The sequence below is a fragment of the Vigna unguiculata genome, chromosome 3 (assembly GCF_004118075.2).
Source record: "Vigna unguiculata cultivar IT97K-499-35 chromosome 3, ASM411807v1, whole genome shotgun sequence".
NCBI classification, from domain to species: Eukaryota; Viridiplantae; Streptophyta; class Magnoliopsida; order Fabales; family Fabaceae; genus Vigna; species Vigna unguiculata.
Genome location: NC_040281.1, coordinates 49,209,654 through 49,232,578, shown reverse-complemented (window position 1 = coordinate 49,232,578; position 22,925 = coordinate 49,209,654). Strand labels below are relative to the sequence as shown.

Genomic DNA, 22,925 nt, shown 5'->3' with positions numbered 1-22,925 from the left:
TACCAGAAAGAGAAAAAAAGTAAAATAGGAATCCTGTGCCAAAATGCAAAATGAATCGTAAAACGTATGGATTAGGAAACAGATATGTTACCTTTGAGAACAGAAATGACAATTAGCATCACATTGGAGCAGAAAGGTTGGGAATAGACGACAATTATTTTGTAACGTAAATCTTGTCGTTTTATTCATCTTATCTAATGGCCAGATTTCAACCTCCAATCCCAATTCCTCTGCAGCATCGTGCAAAGCAAGCCACTTACTTAGGACCATGCCAGGCTTCTCATTTGTCCTATTTTTCCCACTTTCTTTGCTTTTCTTCATTCAATCTCTATCTTAAAGGATCCAAATCAATGATCCATAACTCAGATTCATGTTACCTTCACCTCCCTATACTGCTTTGGGACCAAACCCAACAAAAAAAAAAAGATCACTCTCACTCTCACTGTTCAAGCAAACTCTCGTGCCTCCTTGTTTGCATTTAGTTTATTAATAATTTTATCTGACTGATTCTTCCACAGCAATAGTACGAGCCTCTTCCTTTTACCCATCATCATACTTCCGACTTTTCAAAGAAGATTAAGTTTCCCATAATAAAACAAAAATATACTTATCCCTATTCCTCAGAAATTCAAGGGAGTTTAAAAATCTTCCCTGTTATCTCTGAAACCCCAAAAGCACCACAACACACAGAAATAAATAAACAAATGCACTCTACAGTTCTATTATATTCTAACTCCCTCTTTGGAATCATTGCTTTCACGTTTCACGCCAAGTCCTCAATACAAGCACAAAAGAATGCAAAATTGAAGCCCGTATTTAAAAAGAAAGAAAAAGAACCGATTTATTTATTTATTCCAACCAAAAGTGCAAGCTGGAAGGACAGAACAGAACCACAGCATTAAAACAGAACTGCTGCGGCGCTTTAGTACTTGAAAGGCCAGAGTTATTGGTCCACAACCACATCACAAATTTGCATTGAAACTATGTTTAAGATTAGTAGTACCATGAACCAAGTTGTGTACAATCCAATAAAATACACCTGTTAACTAGTAATTCACCATGTGTAAGTTATAACTAACTCTGTTCATACAAACAAAAGTGAAAAAAAAAAGGAAGAAGAACAAACACATAACTTATACTCAGGCCACCATTGTAGAATCAAAAGCATTTGATCTATGAATAAACATAAGGAAATATTCTCAGCCACTTTTATATAAAAAACAAAAAAAATCACTCTAGCAGCAGGAACTAAACATTAAACAATTAAAGATATGAAAATCAGGCATCAGAGACAACACTAAGGTCATCCTCTTCCGGCTGCGCCGGCATGTTGAGATCTATGAAAGTCTGTTTGAATTTAAGGGAATCGTTAACGGTTGAAGATGATGAAGGGATTAGGTGAGATCTCTTGTGTCCACCCAGAGCTTGACCAGAGCCGAAAACCTTGTAACAAAAGGGACATTCGAAAACCTTAATACTATTGTTGTTGTTGTTTTGATTCTGAGTTTGAGTTTGAGGTTGAGCTTCCTCTTGACGGCAACAAATGGTTCTGTGACTCCCCAGGGCTCGAGAGGATCGAAAGGCTTTGCCGCAAGTGTGACAGAGACACTTGCCGCGGAGTTTCTTGAGCTTGGACTCTGATCCCGTGCAGCGCCTCTTTGATCTCTGCGGTGGACCTGCATTGGTGACTACGTTCCACGTGTCGCGGGAGAGCATCATGAGGCTCATGGCGACGTCTTCCTCTGGGGAGGTGTCGGAGACTGAACTGACAGGTTCGGGTTCGGTGATGAGAGGCGTGGAGACGACGAAGCTGAGCTTGAGCATGGCGGATTTCCGGTTCCTCTTGGATCGCTGGCGAGTTGGGTTCTTTGACTCGGTCTCGCTCTCTCTGTCTTCAGGATCCGTTACTCTGAAGGTCTTCTTAGGATTCTCCCTGAGCGCGTAACTAAGAGAATCTTGTTCTTTGAGGTGTTCTTGTTCAGAGTCCGAGGAAGAGGAATAAGTGAAGGAGGAGTGAGTTAAAGTTTGAGGCTTTGGGGGAAGAGGGAGAGAAGCGAGATGAGCCTTCATGTGACCACCGAGGGCTCTGCCATTGCTGAAAGACCTTGAACAAAGCTTGCATTTGTGTCTATTGTCCATGAGGAGCAACCACCACTGCTACTTCTACTACTACTTCTACTTCTTCTTCTAACGTTGTTGTTATTGTTATCGGTTGTTGTTCTTGTTGTGGTGTCTCACACAAGAGTGTTTTTGGAGGAATTGGGAACTTAAAAGGAGTAGGTGACAAGCATTCCTCCACCAAAAGACACACCCCAAAACTATGATTTTTTTTTCTTTGGCCTACCATAAAATATGACTTGTGTGTGCGAGCTAAAATGTCAAAACACATTATAACAGTGGCATTAATTATCCAGCGCCCAAAATTAAGAAAGTGTGATCCTCAACAGAGAAAGAGCCATAAGTAACATGCAAACCTTGCTGCCCAATTCCATTAACCTTTTTCCATTTATTGCTTCCAGGGCTCTCCAAACCACAACTTTAAAACTGCTTTCGCAAACTCTTAACTCAATAAACCCACAGATTACCATTATTAATCATTTTCATTAATTTCATCCTACTGCTATGTAGTAAAACTGTGTATTTCAGACTTTATTTCCAAATTATTAAATAAGATAAATTTATCTTACATGGGAAAAAAAAAAAAACCTATGGGACCCTGAAATATATTCATTATTCATTGGAATGGAAGGTGTGATAATGGATCATTATTTGGTTGTGATGTGCAACTCACTAATGTGAATGATTGGTGGTTCTATTAAATTCTGATTGCAAGATGTAACCAAAATGTAACATTGAATACAATATGACGCTACTGAAACAAATTCCCAAATTTTCCTATCATGTGATATAACTTCTCTACATGTAAAAAATAAGATTGGATTCTCCCTTATATAATAACAATAATAAAATAAAAAAACTCCTTCAACTCCAATTTTTTCTAATTTAGTTTATTTAGAACCGAACTAATATGTATTTTAAAGGATAAAATGCGCTTACTATGATTACAATTAATTTTAATTTTTGAATATAAATATATAAACATTGGTTAAGAGAAATTTGATGAATGTGCTTAGGTTAAGTGAAGTTAACTTGTGTCTGAGACTTAAATCCAACAACCGGTAATTGGAAAGAAGAAGAAATGTGAGGACACTGATGATGATGATGCTCCTCAACAAACCCAGACTAATTGCGAGAGCAACAAACTCTTACTAATTCTTATTTTACAAAATCTTTCACATTACGAAAATAAACAAATAAAGTATCTACTTGGTCCAAATTTTCTCCTCCACTATATATACCACTAACTTCTTTCAGCCACCACTCGTACCAAGAATCACCATCAAAGCACAAATGCTTCATGCCACTCCAAACCTCGCCAAACTAAAGCAACAATGCACTGTTCTATTAATATTTTTATTTTTTTCATCTCTTTTATAAAGCCATGATTTTGAAAGGTTAATATACCAATTACTAGCATGTTGAAAATAAATTGACAGGTGCGCCTTGGCAATTTGTTGTTACCTAACATGTGGCAATCATATTTGGAAAATGTCATGCTGCTCAATAGTTACAACTTGGAGGCTAAATAGACTATGCACTAACTCCATTTTCATTTTAAACGAATAACTGAGAACTCATAAAACAAGTTATAATGGCTGCTCGATTTATCATATAAAATATAAAAAGAACTAAATATCTTTTATTTTTTTTAATTTTTCTTATCCATAGTGTTGATCGCTAGTAGTTAATAATGGAGAAAGTTGAATCAACAATCTTCTTCCACTTTCTTTCTTCAACTTTACCGTTAAATCATTCTTATATTTCTTATTAACGGTCTCGGGTGTAGGGGTTAAGCACCTACTATCAACACTCAAATTATCCCCAAGTCCTTCCGCTCTGTGTTCTCCTTAGCTACCTGATTCAATCCTCTGTTTAGTTCAGTCCTTTTCTCGCTCCGTTCAGTCAGTCGAGCGATCGAGATACCTGTCTAAAGGCTCCGATGCTTAAGTTAGTTCAAGGTCGATCGGCTAGTAGCAATAAATGTTGTAATAAATGCAAGTTAAAGATCCTTCCTTACCAACCTACCTTGAACCTCTATTTATAGTTTCCGGTATGGCCTGTGATTAGGGTTTCTTAATCATGGCCCAATTGCTTTTTAAACTTGATTACTGACTTGTATTATCTTAATTCACCCTGAACTTATTGATCGAGGTTTTGTTGTGGCCACCCGACTGATGGTCCGGCGGTGGGCCATACAGTACATTAACTAAATGATACATGTTTAATTTTTTTTCTTATTTTCAATGTATAAGTGAAATCAAACTAATTTGGGTACATTTTGATGAATATGTACGAGGGAGAAATTTAACCCACTTCAAATGGAAGGGAATAACATGGTTTCTGGTTTGTTCATCTTAGTCCTACATTTTGTAGTAAAAAATCACATTGATTAATACATGTATTGAAAAAAAATTTATATTCTATCTTCCGTTTATATCAAGCTAAGATAGTTTCCCATCTATTACGTTTAACGTGTTTGTTTGTTTTCATTTTATAGGTATCATGTTATCATTATATATGTACAAAAAATTACTCTAATGCTAAGATTATTAATGTGAATTTACTTTTGCAAATCTTCCCATTAATCTATATACATGGAATATTTTCTTCATTCATATCTTATCATTACATTGTAAAATCTTTTTCAGCAAAGAATAGTCTACATAATTAGCTGTGCTTGCATAAACCATCTTTCATGTAACTGTTTGGTTTTTATGTAATTGTAAAATCATTAAGTTCTTCAAACATGAGTAGTTACATTATTATAATAATAAATTATATAAACAAAAATATAATAAAATTATGTATTTAAGTGTTTAGTTGGTGAGTTTAATTGTTATAGATCGTCTGCTACAATCCATATACATTGATTTAAAATTTTAGTCTAAAAATATCACCAGTTAATTTTCTACTTCAATGTTAACAATATTTTTAAACATCAATTAAATAGATTTTTTTAGCAGTGACATTATCAATCAATTCTTTTTGTCAAATAATAAATAAAAAGTTAATAAGAAAAAGGGGAAAAACATTTAATATCGTCAAATTTCAATCATTTTCAACCATTTTAACTACCGCAGAAGTTTCCTTATTAACCATCATTTGGTGAGGTTTAAGGCATTTACAACCACTTTATGACAGAAGCTTCCAATTCTAAAATCAAGTCCTCATATTTAACTTCAAGTTACACCTACTTTGCAGTTGGATACAGTAAAAGTTGATATTGCAGTTGCTTGTAACATCAACTATTCGAATCTACTTCGTCAAAATAGATTAAAAAACTTCAAGCTACTGGTCACGCACATCATTGATTTTGTTTCAGTGTACCTTGCTTCGGTCAAGGATGCTTCAATTCATTTTTCTATGATGTTCTTTTTCTTGTCCTAGATTCTTCACATTAATACTCAAGTTTATGGTTGTTATGGTAAAAGAAAGTTAAAACAAATTTTAATCGTGGAAAGTTTAGTCATCAAATTTGTTCTACGCATCAAGCTCACTGCTCACGCAATGATGCAAACAAGGTCAATACGACACTACAAACAGTTAGAAGCATTCCAAATCCAGACATGTCACATTTATAGAAACCAAGACTAAATAACGTTCTAAAGACAAATTCTTATACCAAAATTCTTCAAAATCTGTGGCTATAATTGCCTCTTTACACTGTTCACTCGTTTTAACTCTCTTTACTTACTTCAACATTCAACAAAGCATGCAACTGCTACTGGAAAAGATATAATTGGAACTCTGCATACGCCTAAAGTGAAAAGGGAACGTATTTTAAATTTTAAACAGAACATGGCTTTTAACTTAAGCAATCTCACTAACTAAGCAATTTCTTTTTTTTTTTTCAAAGTTTCCATAGAACAAAACTAGTTGAGTTTAATTGTTACAGAAGGTCATGTCACATACCTTGATGAAGATGACGTTTAGACCAAATCTGAGCTTGAATGAGTGAAACTGCTATATAAAGATAGTTACGGAAAATTGTGAATAGATAACTAATTAATCAATGTGGAAAAAAATGTTGTGAAAAATTTAAAGAAGCATCTGACAAATGAGAAAAAAGTTGTAATTATTGTGCGTATTAAATGATTTGCGTAAAATCACTAAAAAGTAAAAGGTATAGGTAAGAGAGAACATCAAAGTCTGCTAGCATCCATGAGTAGTAGTTGGTTTAGCCCAGTATAAATTCTGTGACAGTGATAAATACCAGCCTTGTGTTTACCATATTAATTAACATGCAGGGATTTCAAATTACAAGAAGGTACTGCTTTAAATCACTCATGTCTTGTGACAGAAAATAAATAATTAGATGAAATTGCTACTGCATTCAAACTGAACACCAAATAGTAAATGCTGTCCGAACAACAAACATAAAGTGGTAAATCTTTTTTCTTTTTCTCTTTTTGTTGATTCTGCTTTTTGCAAGCAGAGTGGTGGTAGCAGCAGTGGGTAGAGTCTAGTTAGAAAACTATTTGCTTGCACTTGAGTTCTTGCAAATTTTGATCCTTGAGGAGTTTGACTTCAGTAGGGAATGAAATGAATGTAGGGTCGGGTCACATAAGAGGAAGACATGGTTAGAAAAATGAAAAATGTGGTGCACTTTGAGACTTGGTTTGCTCCAAAAAAGAACCAACCTAGCTTTAAGTCTTACCTATCAAATGTTTGTTTTTAGCTTCCAAGTCAAGCATATTATGACAGGCATGATGACAACGATGAGGCATTGCTTTTGCATTCGAACAAGAGATGAATCACGAGGGACCACACTTCGGTGCAACAGGAATAGACCAAACATGAGAGACATGTGTCAAGATTATGGAATGGCCTACAACACTGGACCTCTTCTTCCCTTTTGTTCCCCTTGTCTGCTGGAACTGCAACCAACCTATACAAACTCCTATGCCTACAAAACACAAAACCCAAAAATAAAACAACAACCACAACATCTTCAAAAATTACATTATTATTTTAATTCTAACTTAATTTTACAAAACTGACTCGTAAAGTGATATTTGTATTATTATAAACTTATCTTTAATCAATGCAGGTTCTCCAACACATTTCTCTCACGCCGAGATTCTAAACTATGATTCTGATACCATAAACTTTAAACCTAATTCAACTTACAAAATCGATTTTAGTAAAATTGAGTTAAACGGAAAGCTCGGTTCAACTTTAATATATACACTTTTGAATTAAACATTTGAACTATGCAATACTTATGTTGATAATCACTTTACCTATATAGTACAAGCATAGAGTGAGAGTGCAAAAAGGAAGAAACAGTGATAAAAATTCCTGGTTATGTACTTTAATCATTTATCATCTGACTAATTACCGTTTCGCACTTTTATCGGTGTTCACAGATGATGCTGAGATAATAAGAGGGTGGATTCTACGGTGGAATAGCCTCTCATATGCTCCACCATTCAACCATTGATCATCACCGTCAGATTCATTGCATTAAAAAAATTGATTATGAGTTAAAAGAGTATCCAAGATGGTGCTTTGGTGGGTGAATGGGAAATTGATGTTGCATGGAATGCACAACTTGCATTAGTATTTATTAATTTGATGCCATGTTACCGAATCCCGAGTAATTGCTTGATCAACGCCGGCAAATGCAATTAATAAATAAATGGTGGAGAAAAGAAATAGCTATGGGGTTTGTTGAATTGCATTAAACACAACAGAGATCCAACCTGTAAAAAATTCTTGGTTTTTCTAAAACGATAAACCAATGGTGGTGGTTTTGAGTTGAAAAGTTAGGCAGAACTCAGCACCTTATCTCTTGCGGCTGTTGTAAAAATTCAAAATTAAAATATGATGAAACTTTTAGAGTGGGGTGATAAGTCAAATCCAAATTTTCTGGATAGGTAAGTGGCATGGACACTTCATCCATGCGAGAGTTCAGAATAGACTTTCAAGAAACTTTTTTGACGAACAGGGAAATGATCATCCAAATTTTAAAAGTGATTTTTCGTTTTTTTTTTTTTTGACTGTATTTGAAAATCAATTAAAAAATGTTATCTCAAGTCGTAAAAGAAAGATGTCAAAATATTGTCTAGAAAAAAAAATAGTAATAATGGTAGAAAATGATGTGAGTTTAGAAAGTTCCTTGTGAGAATTTGATTGTGTGGCCTTCTGAAGAGGAATGAGAATAGATTAATGTTGTGTAACACAGCACATGGAGTGTCCGATTCTGAAAATTGTGTTTTCCGTAGCCTAACTTTTGTGACTTGTGATTGAACATTGAAGACACTACAAAAGAGAAGCACGTCTTAAAGGTATATTACAATGGGCAAAGCAAAATTCATGTTTAAATGCCCAGGTCATATTGGAAATCCAAAAAAAGAAAAATGAGAAATGACATCAATTGGCGAGAAAGTTGACACATTGTGGCCATTAACTCAGATCCGTTTTGGGTACTTTTTAATGGAACCAAAGTGATTCTCATAAGAATTGTTGAACATTTATGATGATATTATTGGGGGGTCTTTTAAAAAGATTTATTAGGAGATCAAAGAGGCGTAAGTTTAATATATAGCATTTTTTAATCTAACATCGTAAACTTGCTTACATTCAAAATAATAAAGAAAATATATCAATCGAATATGTACAAATTTATCCAAAATTATATTCATTTATATTTCAATATTATTTAATACTCTCTACTCTGACCTGAGTCAAAATCAATGCTATAACAAGTTTGGTTTTGAAGAAGTTAATTCAATACTGAGAAATATGTGGGAAAAACAGTTGACATGTCTATTTTTAATGTCAAATAGAATTGAACAATAGAGGGATTAAAAATGGATAACTCTCTTCGATATTTTTGAGAATGTTTACACAAATTTACACAGATTTACATGTAATTTTTACGCGAATCACTTCATATATAAGTTTTGTCATATATAATATAGGATTAAATATGTTTTTTTTCTTTCAACTTTTAATGAAAAAGGGAATTGGTCCATATTGAAAACCTTGAATCTTTATAAATATGTAAGTAAATTTAGTTCTTTTAATAAAATTTTATTAAGTTTGACATTTCAGATACATTTTATGATAGTATATTAGTTTTTTTATACGGTTTGACCCATGTTCAATTTAATGTTAGTTGAGACTTGAGCCTAACCTTGACACCACTCTCAACCCAATGTAGGACTTACCTGGAACTCTCGTCTGAACCGATTTTAACCATCGGCTCTGATACCACTTGTTAGGTTTTACAAGGAGGGGGTTTCACTAGGGAGAACAAACACCAATAAGACTTGAGCCTAACCACATAAGATATTGACACCACTCTCAACCCAAAACATTAAGGCAATGGGTTTATGGGTCTTTATTCTTATATAGTGCTCTACTTTCTCATTTCTAGCCAATGTGGGACTTAGAATCACACTTGGATTCCTAACATAAATTCACGTATTTCTAAAGATAATTGACTAAATTGATTCAATGTTTTTAAAAGAGACTAATTTCAATTTTCACTCAAAGTTAAAGGACAAAAACATATTTAACTCTATAATATATAATCATTTATAAAAATAAAGATAAGCTAAAAATTTAGATATATCCATTTCATGTAAAGAAATGGATACCTTGTATATTATTTTTTAACTATTTTTAACCAGAATTAAGTTTCGAATTTCACGTTTCTTTTAAAGCCAATAAAAATAGAGTATTTTGTTTATCAAATTTGCACATGGTTTATCCTCTAAATTAACAATTGTTTTAAAGGTTAAGGATTTTGCATGTGAAACTCTTATATCAACCAGACAATTACGTTCTAAAAACTTACCAATTATACAATAAAAAAAACCATATAATACCACAACACTAAAATAAACTTGAAAAAAAAACAGAAATAGGTAAAGTAATTTAAGTAAAAAAATCATAAAATATGGAAAAAAAAAATTAGGGATGAGAATAAGAGATTTGATGAAGTGGGTGATAGTTGTGTTTTCTCTTTGAACGAAGGAGAAAGCAATGATACTCTCGAAAAGTAAAAGGAATACACAAGAAGATACTTGTATTTATTGGCTGAGCTTAAAAACGGACTCTAGAATCTCTAATGTCTCGCCGCAAAAATAGTAAACCTTCAACATTTATTGGTGGCAAAAAAGTAGGAAACTTGCACCATTAAAATTTGCTACTTGTTTGATTAATATTCTGTGACTCTTTCATTTCACAAAAAAAGTGGCTTTACCACTTTTGATATCCACCACTTAAGTTATTTTAGTGAACTTTCGAAACCTCCCTTAGTAGTAGCTTCATGTTATTTATGTATATCTCAAAGGCCACAAAAAATATACACCATATATAAACTCGTTAGTATTCATTGATACCATCATGGCGTTTACTGTGTTCTCAATCTTTTTGCATGTCCATTTTCTTTCTTCTACACTTCTTTAACAAAATCATGTTAAATAAAAAGTGTTAATTCTTCAAAATGGTGGTCCCAAAAATGGCATCACAAGATCCTGTGCTGCTACACCGAGTTGCTTTAGTTGCATCCTATGCCATGTCTAGCTAGCTCAACAGTTAAAAGAGGTGAAAAATCTTAGTTGTCAATAGGCTTCTACCTTCTTTCAGAGTACTCGAGAAATTTAAAAAGCTGTTTTTTCACCAACATTGGTTCTGCCAAAAAGTTAAATTCTGGTAGAACACTTTGTTAGAGCTTACTTTGTCATGTGACATAAGATCATTGGTGTGAGTATTGTTTCATAGTACTATTTACCACTTCTGATATTTCAAAATGTATTATTACGCTTTAATCTAATTGCATCGCGTATTTGATTAGAACTTAGAAGTAAGATTTGTGAATAAAGTTCTATTTCATTTACTCTGTTTCTATGGATAAAATAAGTACATACTACATGATACTACTTTTGACATATGAAAAGAATGTTAACTTAAAAGAGGCTTCTCTGCATCATATTCACTCTCAAAGCAACCTTCTTTCCCTTTGGCCCAAAGCACAAAGTAGAGCCCAGTGAACATCAGGAACATACCTGCTAAGCTGCAATACAGTGTACTCAACAATAAGATACTGTACTTGAGAAATCATATGAAACATCGAAAAAAAAAAATGTACATAGGTAGCTAGAATATTATGAAAGTACCTTCCAATGTTGGTGGTGTGTCCTAGAGTAACAACTGAGAAAATGACTGAGCAGACTGTGCCAATAGGGCTGAACATGGACACCAACACTGGACCTTTTTTTTAAGTGCCCAACAATTCACAGTCAGGCATATTCCACTCACTACACCTGCCTGGGCATTACAATATAACAAAATGTTACTTATACAGTACATTTGTATACGAAACTAAAAAATGAACTTTAAACCTAATTCAATTTTATAAAACAGGCTTGTAAAGTGAGGTTTTTACTCACTTGTACATTGTAAATTGACCTGATCTCTATTTGATGTGAGATGTTTAACCCACTCCCCTCATATCGAGACATATACATCTCAAGTGTGAGATTAGATATTAATGTGTAGTTCGATGATAATGAATGAACTAGATCCAGCAAACAACAAATTTCACTAGGATAAACTAACTAGAGATTAGGCCAATTTATATAAGTAGGTGTAAATTTTACCTAGCCGATTTTTTTTGTAAGATTGAATTAGGCTTAATTTCAGTTTTTGAGAGAAACCTTAGTTGAAAGGCTCCAAAAGCTGCATTATACAATCACATGCTACCTCTTTTTCAATGTCTCTTCATGTTGGGGTTTTAAAATTGTCAAAACGAAATATAACAATGTTATCTGTATATTGAAATTACCAGAAGAGAATATCCAATCATGTCTGAGACACTCACACCAGGCCAACCAGTTTTGAATTGGTGATCTTCAATTAATTGAACTGCGATAGTCATGAATGTCCCAAAAAAGCAAGTTATTGAACACAAGGACATCGGTGCAGGAAAATCTTCTAGAGTAAAGGCCTACAAGAATCACAATTTTCGGTAATAGCATGTTTGAAAACATGACAAATAAGAAATGAAAATTGTTTGATGTAAAAGCATCACAATGTATGTTACCTGTAGGACAATGTTGCTTGACAATATGAGGATTGCGACCAAAAGATAGAGACAACCGATTAACTTGTGTCTGTCAAATGTTACATGTGTTGGTGGAGATGGTGATTGAATTGTTCCCACTTTAGTGGACTTAGGAGGTGCAGAGATGCTTTGCATCATGCTCAGTGTGAGAGCTCCTAAGACACAAAGCAATGTGCCAATTATTTTTACTCTACTGTATGTGCAGCTTAACTTCACTTTTTCCAACCTGCCTAACATCAAAATTTTCATTAATTAGCATTGAAATTATATAGATACTAGCGAAATCCTACACCTTTTTAATTAACTAAACATATACATATATAAGAGAAATACTGAAATTATAAAGTTCATGAAAAATAGATCATATTACCGAAAAATCCATGCCATGATGAAGATGAGACCTGGTGCAAGATTTGGCATGGCTGTTCCCATTGCTGGTGAGGTTAGATTGATTCCTTTAAGGAATAGAGACTGGAACAGTGTTACCCTGCATACCATGATACCAACCCTATATGAATAACTACCAAGAGAAAGAAAAAGGAATAAAGGAAAAGGTAAAAATAACATAATAGCCCTTTGGGTAAGGTAATTAGAAAATGGAGTAATGATATTGATTTGTCATTTTTTGTTAAATCCAAAACGCTAATGGTTCATGAGCTACACAACAATTTATGTCCTTTTACAGTCATCAAATTCCTTAAAATAGTACCCACCTTTCATTATAAAGGTAAGCCTTTGCAATCCGTAGGGAAAATTATAAGATAAGGGTTCCTAAAATAAAGGGATTAATTAGCTCAAACCACGGTGTTTTTGCACTTAATAGTTGGAAAATAAAGATTCTGGTGCATGACACAAGCAAGATTGTGTTAGAGAGATTCTAGGGTTCAGATTATCAGATATTCCCAAAAATCCATGATGATGTTTCTATCACCCTTCAACAATCCCCTAAAATAATTATCCTCCAATTAAATCTCTACCCATAACTGGGATTCAAAAGTCAAAACCCAGCATGCTCTATGCAACTTTTTTGTTGGATTAATATTCAAAAACAACTTCGCTCCCCGAATTTAAAAAGAAAATGGAATTAATTAAGAAAAAATGTATAGTTTTACACCAGAAAAGAAAACATGAATTCAAATTGAGATGAAAATTTAATATAGAAATTGAGAAGTTGGTCATAAGATTTGCGTACCCTCCTAGTGCAAGCAAGAAAAGCTGTGCAAGCAACTTGAAACCAACTTTGGTGGGCCATTTACACCTGCAAAAGGTGTTTATGATGAAATTGCATCCCAAAAGAAGAAAAATGCAGAGAGAGAAGGAGATGAACCTTTCGAAATAGAAGGCAAAGGGTAAGAGAATAAGGAACGTAGCAAAGGAAGTAAAAGTGACAATGGTAAGAGATTCGAGGCCCAAAGACATAAGATAACTGAGCAACAAAGCGTTTCCTGCGTAAACAAATTGCACCCCTATCAACCCTCCGATCACTGCAACATCTTCCACCAACCCTCCATTCACCATTCTCGTCGTAACTTTCCTCTCTGCAAATCAAATTCAAACTGACACCAAGAGAGGACATGTACGTTACCACCTATCCTCTCTTCATTCTCGTTTTCCAACTTCCTTTATTGCATGTTGGTTATGGTTGCAGACAACGACAGAAGCAAAAATAGAAATGTTGTTTTTTGTGGAAACTTGTTGCATGTGAAATCTGAGTTAGATTATAGAACTGAGCTGGCTACCCTCCACGTTCTTCTACCAACCTTTCTTTCTCTCTTGTCAACCCTTCTTCCCAGAATTTCTTTTGTCATCCCTCAGATAAGATATTTTCAGTTGATTTTTTTTTTTTTTTCAGACATAAATAGAGGGAGTTGTTTTACGTTCAAATGTTGATTGCTAAATCTAAATCTAGATTTTGTTTTCCTTGGATATAGGGGGGATTGTCCGTTCCTTTCTGTTCTTACAATATGTTATGAGAAAATAACTTTATTACATGACAACTGTTTTGTTTAATCAATGTTTCATTTAGTTGTTAGCAAAAGTATATATTTTTCATACTGAAATTTTATGTCAGCATATTATAATTATAACTAGAAAGTTTAGAATGTCTATTTAAGTTTATTTTTTATCATAAAATCACGATGTTACCTTCACTAAAAAAAAGAGAAAAATAATTAATATATATATATATATATATATATTAAAAATAAAATAAAATGACATTATACATATATAAAAAAATAAAATAATTTAAAAAATAAAAAGAATTGTGATATTTATTCTTTTTTTTACCTCATCTCTTTCGTATTTATGTGAATCTAAAAAATTATATTTTAGAAGTGATATTATTTTAAAATAATGAGACCGAATTATTTTAATAATAAAATATTTAATTATAAATAGAAATTTAATAAAATATTTTTTCTCTCTAAAAATTGCTTTCTAAAAATTCTTATTAATATTAGTCATACAATAATAATAATTATTATTATTATTATCTATAACAATATATAAAGATGATTCCCTCTCTTGTGTTCACATTTCTAAATTTCGCTTTTACCCTTTAAAATATAATTATTTATTAATTTTTTTAAAATTGTCCGTTACTTTTACAAGTTTTTTATAAAATCATTTATTTCTGTTTCTTCACTTTTTTTATATTTATTAACTGTTATTCTTTTATCTTTTCTGATATAGTTTACTTTATTTTTAATAAATATAATTTTATTTTATATATTAATTTAATAATACGTATATTTAAAAAATGCCTACACACGAGCGTGATATCGCGACTGTGTTTCCACTAGTTATTATTATTATTATTAGTAGAAACATATAATTTTTATATCATAAATTTACTAACCATACCAAAAAAAAAAAGACAAGCTAAAATATTTTATTTAATATAATACTTGATTACAAAGTTTAATTCAAAAATTTAATGTTATCATTAAACGTCACTAATCATTCATTATATTAATTTTATAGTTTAGTACAAATAAATTCATATTCAAGTCTTATTTTTTAACATTAATATTTATTATTAAAAATAATAATATATGATTTCATAGGTAAATATATTTTAATATATATTTATTTATTTATATTCGCATGTGATTTTATTGATAACTTTTAACATCGTTTACTATTATATATTTCATAGTGTACATACATTACTTTAACAATGTATATATTTATTTCGTTTTAATATAATATATAACTAACTTAAATTGTAAATTTTAATTATATAACTATATTATTTTATTACTTATCATTAATCAATTATTATTTTATAATTTAATACAAACAAATTTATATTTCAATATTATTTTTTATTTTTATTATTATTATTTGTATATTATTATTATTATACTATTATTAATAATATTTATATTCTTATTATTATTATAATTCATTTGTTGTTATTAGTATTGATATTACTCGTTGTAATTATTCCATTATTATATAAATCTTATGATTTAACACAGACAAAATCATATCCAAATATTAGTTTTTAATCTTATTATTATTATTATTATTTATATTGTTATTATTATTAGTATAATTCATTATTGTAATTAGTATTTATATTATTAATTTCTATAATTCATTTTTTTAGCTATCCATTAATGTCAACATCAATTTTGTGTTATATTTATTTTATGTAGAATTATATTACAAAATATAATAACGACATGTGCATACACTTTTTATTTTAATATATTATATAATTAAAAAAATTTAGTTATAAATTTTAATCATATAACCATCATATAACCATCATATTTGTAAGACCCATTTTATGTCTTAAAAATGTTTTGGACCTGGTGTTATTAAAAGATCTAGGGTCAGTCTACTTATTATCCCCAAGACCTCCTTTCAGCCACTAACTCCCTATTTTGTATTCTTTTTCCAAACAATTCACTTTCATTTTCTCCCTCATAAAATAGAAGTTTTGTTAGGGCTTGAACTATGACCTCCTCCGAGCTTATTGAATGCTCATCTCCCTTGTAAGTCGAACTAAACCTCTGTCCCATTTTCTGTTTTGTTTTTGTTTCGAAGTTTTGGCCTGATTATGTTTGTGCTCATGGCCTCACTGTTCCTTTCTTGATCTTGGTTGTCAGCTCCTTAAGTAGTAGTAGTGTTGTGTTACTCTCTTGTTGAAGCTTGTTTGGCAGAGTTAATCTCTGTTTAAGGTAAGGCAAGCTAGGACTTTAAAACTTTTTTTTTAAGTGTCTTGCATGTTTTTGGTTTTTAATCATGCTTAAAATGTTGGTTTGATGTTCGTGGTTGTGTTTTTAGTTTTGTTGTTTGGTATTTTTGGTTTTTGCATGTTGAAACTAGTGAAATATGTTATTTTAGCTTAAACTAGAATTTTTAGCTTAAGCGAAAACACTCTAGTTTAAGCGAGAATTTCTAGCTTAAGCGAGATCAGTCTAGCTTAAGCGAGAATAGGAGAATTCCACTTTGCTCTCTGTTCAAATTTTAGCTTAAGTAAGAATTTCTAACTTAAGCCAGACCAGTCTAGCTTAAGCGAGAATTGCTGTAGAATTTTAATTCCTTATTTTAACTTATGATTGACTGAGTTAATGTTCAAAATATGATGTATGAAGCTATGCATGAATGATGTGAAATTTTTTTTATACCTGTACTTGATGTGTGTAACATGAGATGACAATTATTATGAGATAACATGTGGAATGTTGATGATGAAAGAGTTTTGAGGGAAATTCTTGGTGATGGTGTGGGTAGTGTATGCCTTGATATAGGAGATGTCTAGATAAAGGAAGGTATTCTGAACTCTGATAATCATTCACACTCATATAGAGTAGAATGAATTGTGTGGTGGTGGAGTGGCAGGAGATCCTAGTCTTGGGAAGTGTTTGAGCCCAATGCATAATGGGATTAACCTTGTGTGTGGTTGGGTGATAATCCTTGTGTCTAGACTCTCCAGAATATAGAAACCAGCACATGTGCACACTTGCTTTAGAATTCTATATCAAGTGCATAATCCAGATAATTGAGTTTGAGGGTCTTGCTTTGTTTGTCTTCACATGCCTTGTGTGCTTACTAAAATGTCTATTTAAAGATATGTCTATATACATATATGATGAAATTTTTTTTTATTTCTAGCTTACACTTTCTCTCTGTGTTTGTGTTCTCTGTTTGACTTTTCTTTTTGATAAAGATATTATATATCTTCTGCTTTTATTTATATTGATAGAGATATCATATATTTGATTCTCTTTTATTATTATAAAATATTCTATTTTATTTTGTTTTTTACTTTTCCCTCTATATGATGGGACATTGTACTCTATATATTGAACAAAGGTTCTAATAAATCAAATAGCAAACTCTCTTGAGTTGGTTTTTACCTAAACTTTTCTTGTGCGTTTTTTGTACGCATCCTTTCTTCTTTCTCTCATGGCTTATATATTTCTAACATGGTATCAGATTTAAATCGCCTTCCGCATTTTTTTTCCTTTGCTGTTGATTTCCTGCCATGGCCAATACTCATAGTAAAAATTTTCGCAGTGGTTTCTCTAGTAATCGTGGACGAGGCCGCTTTCCTCGGTTTGGTGGCTGCAATCCTAGATATTGTGACCATTGTCACCGAACCAATCATACCTCTGATTCTGGTTGGATTAAGCTAGGTGTGCCTCAAGATTCTAACCTCCACACTAAAGTTCAACCTCCTCCTTTGAAGCCATCTACTCATGCTAGTATGGTTGATATTGTCTCCTCTACTGCCAATCTTCGTGTCGGAAAGGATGACAAAGATGAAGCTCAGTTTGATTTCTCTAGAGAGCAGTATGAAGCTCTTCTCGCCTTGATTCAGCAGTCTCCCAATGATTCTTCTTCCACAGCTACTGATGTTCATCAATGTACTACCAAATCCACATGTTTTGTTTTTCCCTTTTCTTCTTGGATTTTAGATAGTGGTGCTACTGACCATATTTGTCCTTTTAAATCTTTATTTCAAAATCTCAAACCTATTTCTCCTATTTCTATACAATTACCCAACCAAAACTCTATCATTGCTAAATTCTCGAGTACCATTGTCTTGGGCAATCTTATCCTTCACAACCTTCTTTTTGTCCCTAAATTTTCTATTCAACTCATCTCTATTCCAAAATTTCTTAATTCTACTAATTGTCTTATGGTTTTCTCCCAAAATACTTGTCTTATTGTGCAAACAGATACCTTCCAAACAATTGGAGCAGCTAGAAAACATCAAGGCCTGTTTTATCTCTTAGATAGTTCTCAAGATAAACGTAACTTGAGTATATCTAACACAAATATTTCTTTACCACATTCTACTCTCATTAATAATGTTACTCCTTGTAACTTGTGGCATATGAAACTTGGTCATCCATTTGATAAAATTTTACAGTTTCTTATTTCCGATCATTCTGATATTTTTTTCTCCTTCTATTATTGCTTGTGATGCTTGTGCTTTTGCGAAACAAAGACGTCTGAAATATTCTTCCAACACGAGTAAATCTCTTCAATTTTTTGAACTTATCCATGTTGATATTTGGGGCCCGATTTCTATCTCTTTCTTTGATGGATACAAGTATTTTTTTTGACTATAGTTGATGATTATAACAGATTTACTTAGATTCTTTTTCTTAAAAATAAAACAGAAGTCAGATCTCTTCTTCAAGACTTTATTATTTTGACAGAAAATCAATTTTCCTGCAAGCTTAAGAAAATATGTTTTGATAATGGCAAAGAGTTTCTTCTTAATGATTTTTATAATAGCAAGGGTATTTTTCATGAAACTTCTCGTGCTGCAACTCCTCAACAAAATGGGATTGTTGAGAGGAAGCATCAACATCTCCTTAATGTGTGTCGTGCTCTTCTTTTTCAAGTAAAAATACTCAACATTTTCTGGTCCTATTCCCTTGAATTGGTTGTTCATCTAATTAATAGGTTACCTACTCCTTTTCTTAGTAATCAATCTCCTTATGAATTGGTCTATTCTACTAAACCCGACTTTTCTAATCTAAAAGTTTTTTGTTGTCTGGCTTACACTAGTTCTACCAATACTGGAAGAACTAAATTGGATTCTCGAAGCTTAAAATGTGTTTTCCTTGGTTATAAATCTGGAACAAAGGGATATGTTTTGTATGATCTTCACTCCAAGTCTATTTTTTTGACTAGAAATGTTATCTTTCATGAAAATATTTTTCCTTACTCATTCTCTTTACCTTCTGATAACTCTATTGCTTCAATTGATGATTCTCATAATTGTGATATTAGCATGTATGATTTTCCAGCTTTACCTGTTTCACATGCCACTGACCTTACTACGGACCCTATTACTATACTAGTATTGTTTCTGATAATGCTGAAGTTACTGATCTTGATCTTATAACATCTCATAGAGTGAAGAACAGGCATCGATACTTAGATCAATATTATTGTGGTGTTGCTTCCACTTCATGCTCTACTTTTTCCACACCTTATCCAATGCATTCTTTTGTTTTTTATGATAATTGTTCTTCTGACTATACTACTTTTTGTCATAATATTTCTGCCCAAGCTGAACCTTTCTCCTTTAAAGAAGTTGTTCAACATGACTGCTAGAAACATGTTATGGATGCTGAGTTATATGCTCTTGACAGAAACCAGACTTGGACTTTAGTTCCTCATCCTTCTGACATCAAGCCAATTGGTTGCCGCTGGGTTTACAAACTCAAACATAAACCAGATGGCACAGTCGATAGGTTTAAAGCACGATTGGTGGCTAAGGGTTTTACTCAAACTGAGGGGATTGATTATTTTGAAATTTTCTCTCCTATTGTTAAACTTACTACTGTCTACATCCTTTTAGCCTTGGCCTCTGCTAGTGATTGGTTTATTCATCAATTGGATATTGACAATGCTTTCCTCCATGGAGACTTACGTGAAGAGATCTATATGAAGTCTCCACTTGGTCTTTCACTTCCCCAGCCAAATCTTGTTTGTAAGCTTAACAAGTCTCTATATGGTTTGAAACAAGCCAGTCGTAATTGGAATCAAAATTAACTTCAAAGCTACTTCTTTTTTGTTACACACAAAGCTCTGCTGATCACTCTCTCTTTGTGAAGAGAAGAAATTTGCCTCTGATTTTACTGCTTTATTGGTTTATGTCGATGATGTGGTTCTCATTGGCAATAGCATTGCTGAAATTATTGTTGTAAAAGCTCATCTTCATTCTAGATTTCATATTAAAGATCTTGGCCCTATCAAGTATTTTTTGGGTCTTGAAGTTTCTCGTTCTCTTGATGGATTAGTTTTGAATCAAAGAAAATATTGTTTGGACCTCATTTCAGAGACAGGGATGCTTGGATGTAAACCTACACCAACACCATTTGATCCTTCTATCAAACTTCATGTCGACGAGGGAGCTCTTCTACCAAATCCTTCTTCCTTTCGGCGTCTGATTGGACGATTACTTTACTTGACTAACACCAGGCCTGATATTAGTTTTGTTGTCCAACAACTCAGCCAGTTTGTTTCTTCTCTGCGTGAACCACATATGCAACAGGCTTTACGGATCATTCGGTACTTGAAAAATGCTCCTGGATATGGCCTTTTGTATAAATCCAACACGTCTTTTCAAATTCAGGCGTTTTCTGATTCTGATTGGGCAACATGTGCCACTACCCGACGCTTTATTTCTGGATATTGTGTTTTCTTAGGCACCTCTTTAGTTGCTTGGAAGTCTAAGAAACAAACCACTGCTTCACGGTCTTCTTCTGAGGTTGAGTATCGCACCTTGGCATTCCTGGCATGTGAACTACAATGGATTCAATACCTTTTTCAGGATTTGCATTTTTCTATTCCCACTCCCTACACTGCCTTTTGTGACAACAATTCTGCTATTCACATTGCCAAGAATCCCACTTTTCATGAGAGAACCAAGCACATAGAACTTGATTGCCACATTATTCGACGAAAGCTTGTTGATGGTCTTTCCGGGTTGCTACTTCAAAGTTAGGCCTTTACAATCTTCATGCCCACCTTGAGAAGGGTGATAAAGATATTATATATCTCCTGCTTTTATTTATATTGATAGAGATATCATATATTTGATTCTCTTTATTATTATAAAATATTCTATTTTATTTTGTTTTTTACTTTTCCCTCTATATGATGGAACATTGTACTCTATATATTGAACAAATGTTCTAATAAATCAAATAGCAAACTCTCTTGAGTTGGTTTTTGTCCAAACTTTTTTTATGCGTTTTTTGTACGCATCTTTTTTTCTTTTTCTCATGACTTATATATTTCTAACACTTTTTTTGCAATGATCACTAAAGACTTTGTGTGAGCAGACATGAAAATTCCTAAAGATGGTTCATATGTAGTAATGTTGCTGTCTATAATAAAATTCTCCTCATTAGACAACCCATAAAAAATGTGTTACTTATAGAGATGATAATACGAGCCAGTTCGCATAACCCACGGTCTGGGTAGTACTTATGAAACATAAATATAAAGGTTATACTGAAAATGCTTATATCTGATATATTTTACCATTCAGAAGGGTACTGAGATTTCTCTCAACAGTTTCAAACATGAACATCAAATGCTTAGGAACATAAAGGGTATACTGAAATCTCCCGGGAGGAAGCATTTGCAACTTACCTAGAGCAATATAACCTCTGTATTAACCAATTTTATCAGACACACATGTATTTAGCAATTTTATACCTCTATTTCCACTCCAAGTTTGGTTTCTCATCTTTTATGCGTCCATGGAGAGCTTGAAATAGATTATCATTTGGCATGTACTCAAACAGTAAAAGGTTGGATCCTCCTTTAAGTAAAGAAGCATAGAGTTATGCCTAATTTAATTACAAAAATAATTAAATTCAGATGTTATTGATCCTCTCATCTATTACATTAACTAATTTTGACCCTTATTACTTTACTTTTACTTTTGATGTAGTGGTACAAGGGAAACTGAGAAAATGTTGTAATATCAATTGATGTATTTTTTTATGTCACAACTTAATTTCAAATTCATTTTTTATTTTTATAATTATTTTTTTAAAGTTATAAAGAATCAAATTTCAATGATTGGCAACGTAAAATTATTTATACATTCCTAGTAAACTCTAAACTCATAAATATTTGCTTTAATAATTTAATTTTGATTAAATTAAAATATAAAATAATAATTTCAAATACTTATTTACTAGAAAATTAATTGCGACAACATTTATGATAAAATCATGTTGTTAAAGAAAAATAATTAGGAAAATGATATTATGACTTTCAATTTTTAACTCTCATCCTTTGTTCTTTAATGTGATTTTTTGTGTGTCATTGATTAATGTACTACTATTTTTTTCTTCGAAAGAATCATAGATGGTCTTGTTCCTTAATGTAATTTAGTGTGTCATTGACTAATGTACTACTGTTTTTTTTCTTCGAAAGAATAATCGATGGTCCACACTAAGTTACGTGAGATAATAAAGATAAGAGTTAAAAAGTGGGAGATAGTAACATTTTCCAAATAATTAATGTAATATAAATAGTAAGAAATAAATAAAATATAATATATATAGTGAAAAAAGAAAATATTTTAAAAATTAAGAATTATGATATTTATGTTTATCTTTTTAACTTTTATCTCGTTTCTTCTGTATTCATCTCTAATAAAATAATTTTAAGTTTTACTTTATTACTTATTCATTTTAACATTATCAACTTGTTTTTTAATCTT

General features: G+C 32.1%; 2 protein-coding genes across 2 annotated transcripts; both read right to left on the bottom strand.

The window, feature by feature from the left end:
• Positions 1-946: 946 nt before the first annotated feature.
• LOC114176802 (zinc finger protein ZAT1-like) lies at positions 947-2,455 on the bottom strand. The gene has a single exon (XM_028061965.1). The coding sequence runs from the start codon at positions 2,137-2,139 to the stop codon at positions 1,279-1,281; it is 861 nt and encodes a 286-aa protein (XP_027917766.1). The 5' UTR covers positions 2,140-2,455; the 3' UTR covers positions 947-1,278.
• An 8,496-nt stretch (positions 2,456-10,951) lies between these two features.
• Positions 10,952-14,046, bottom strand: LOC114179511 (WAT1-related protein At5g47470-like). Its single transcript, XM_028065870.1, is given in 8 exon segments — positions 10,952-11,149; positions 11,253-11,352; positions 11,355-11,403; positions 11,921-12,082; positions 12,179-12,425; positions 12,570-12,686; positions 13,392-13,457; positions 13,527-14,046. Coding segments are annotated over 8 exon segments (1,044 nt in total). The 5' UTR covers positions 13,718-14,046; the 3' UTR covers positions 10,952-11,037.
• Positions 14,047-22,925: the final 8,879 nt, after the last annotated feature.

Bases quoted from the DNA above. Each gene is read 5' to 3' on its own strand.
- LOC114176802 (XM_028061965.1), bottom strand. From the start codon at position 2,139: ATGGACAATAGACACAAATGCAAGCTTTGTTCAAGGTCTTTCAGCAAT.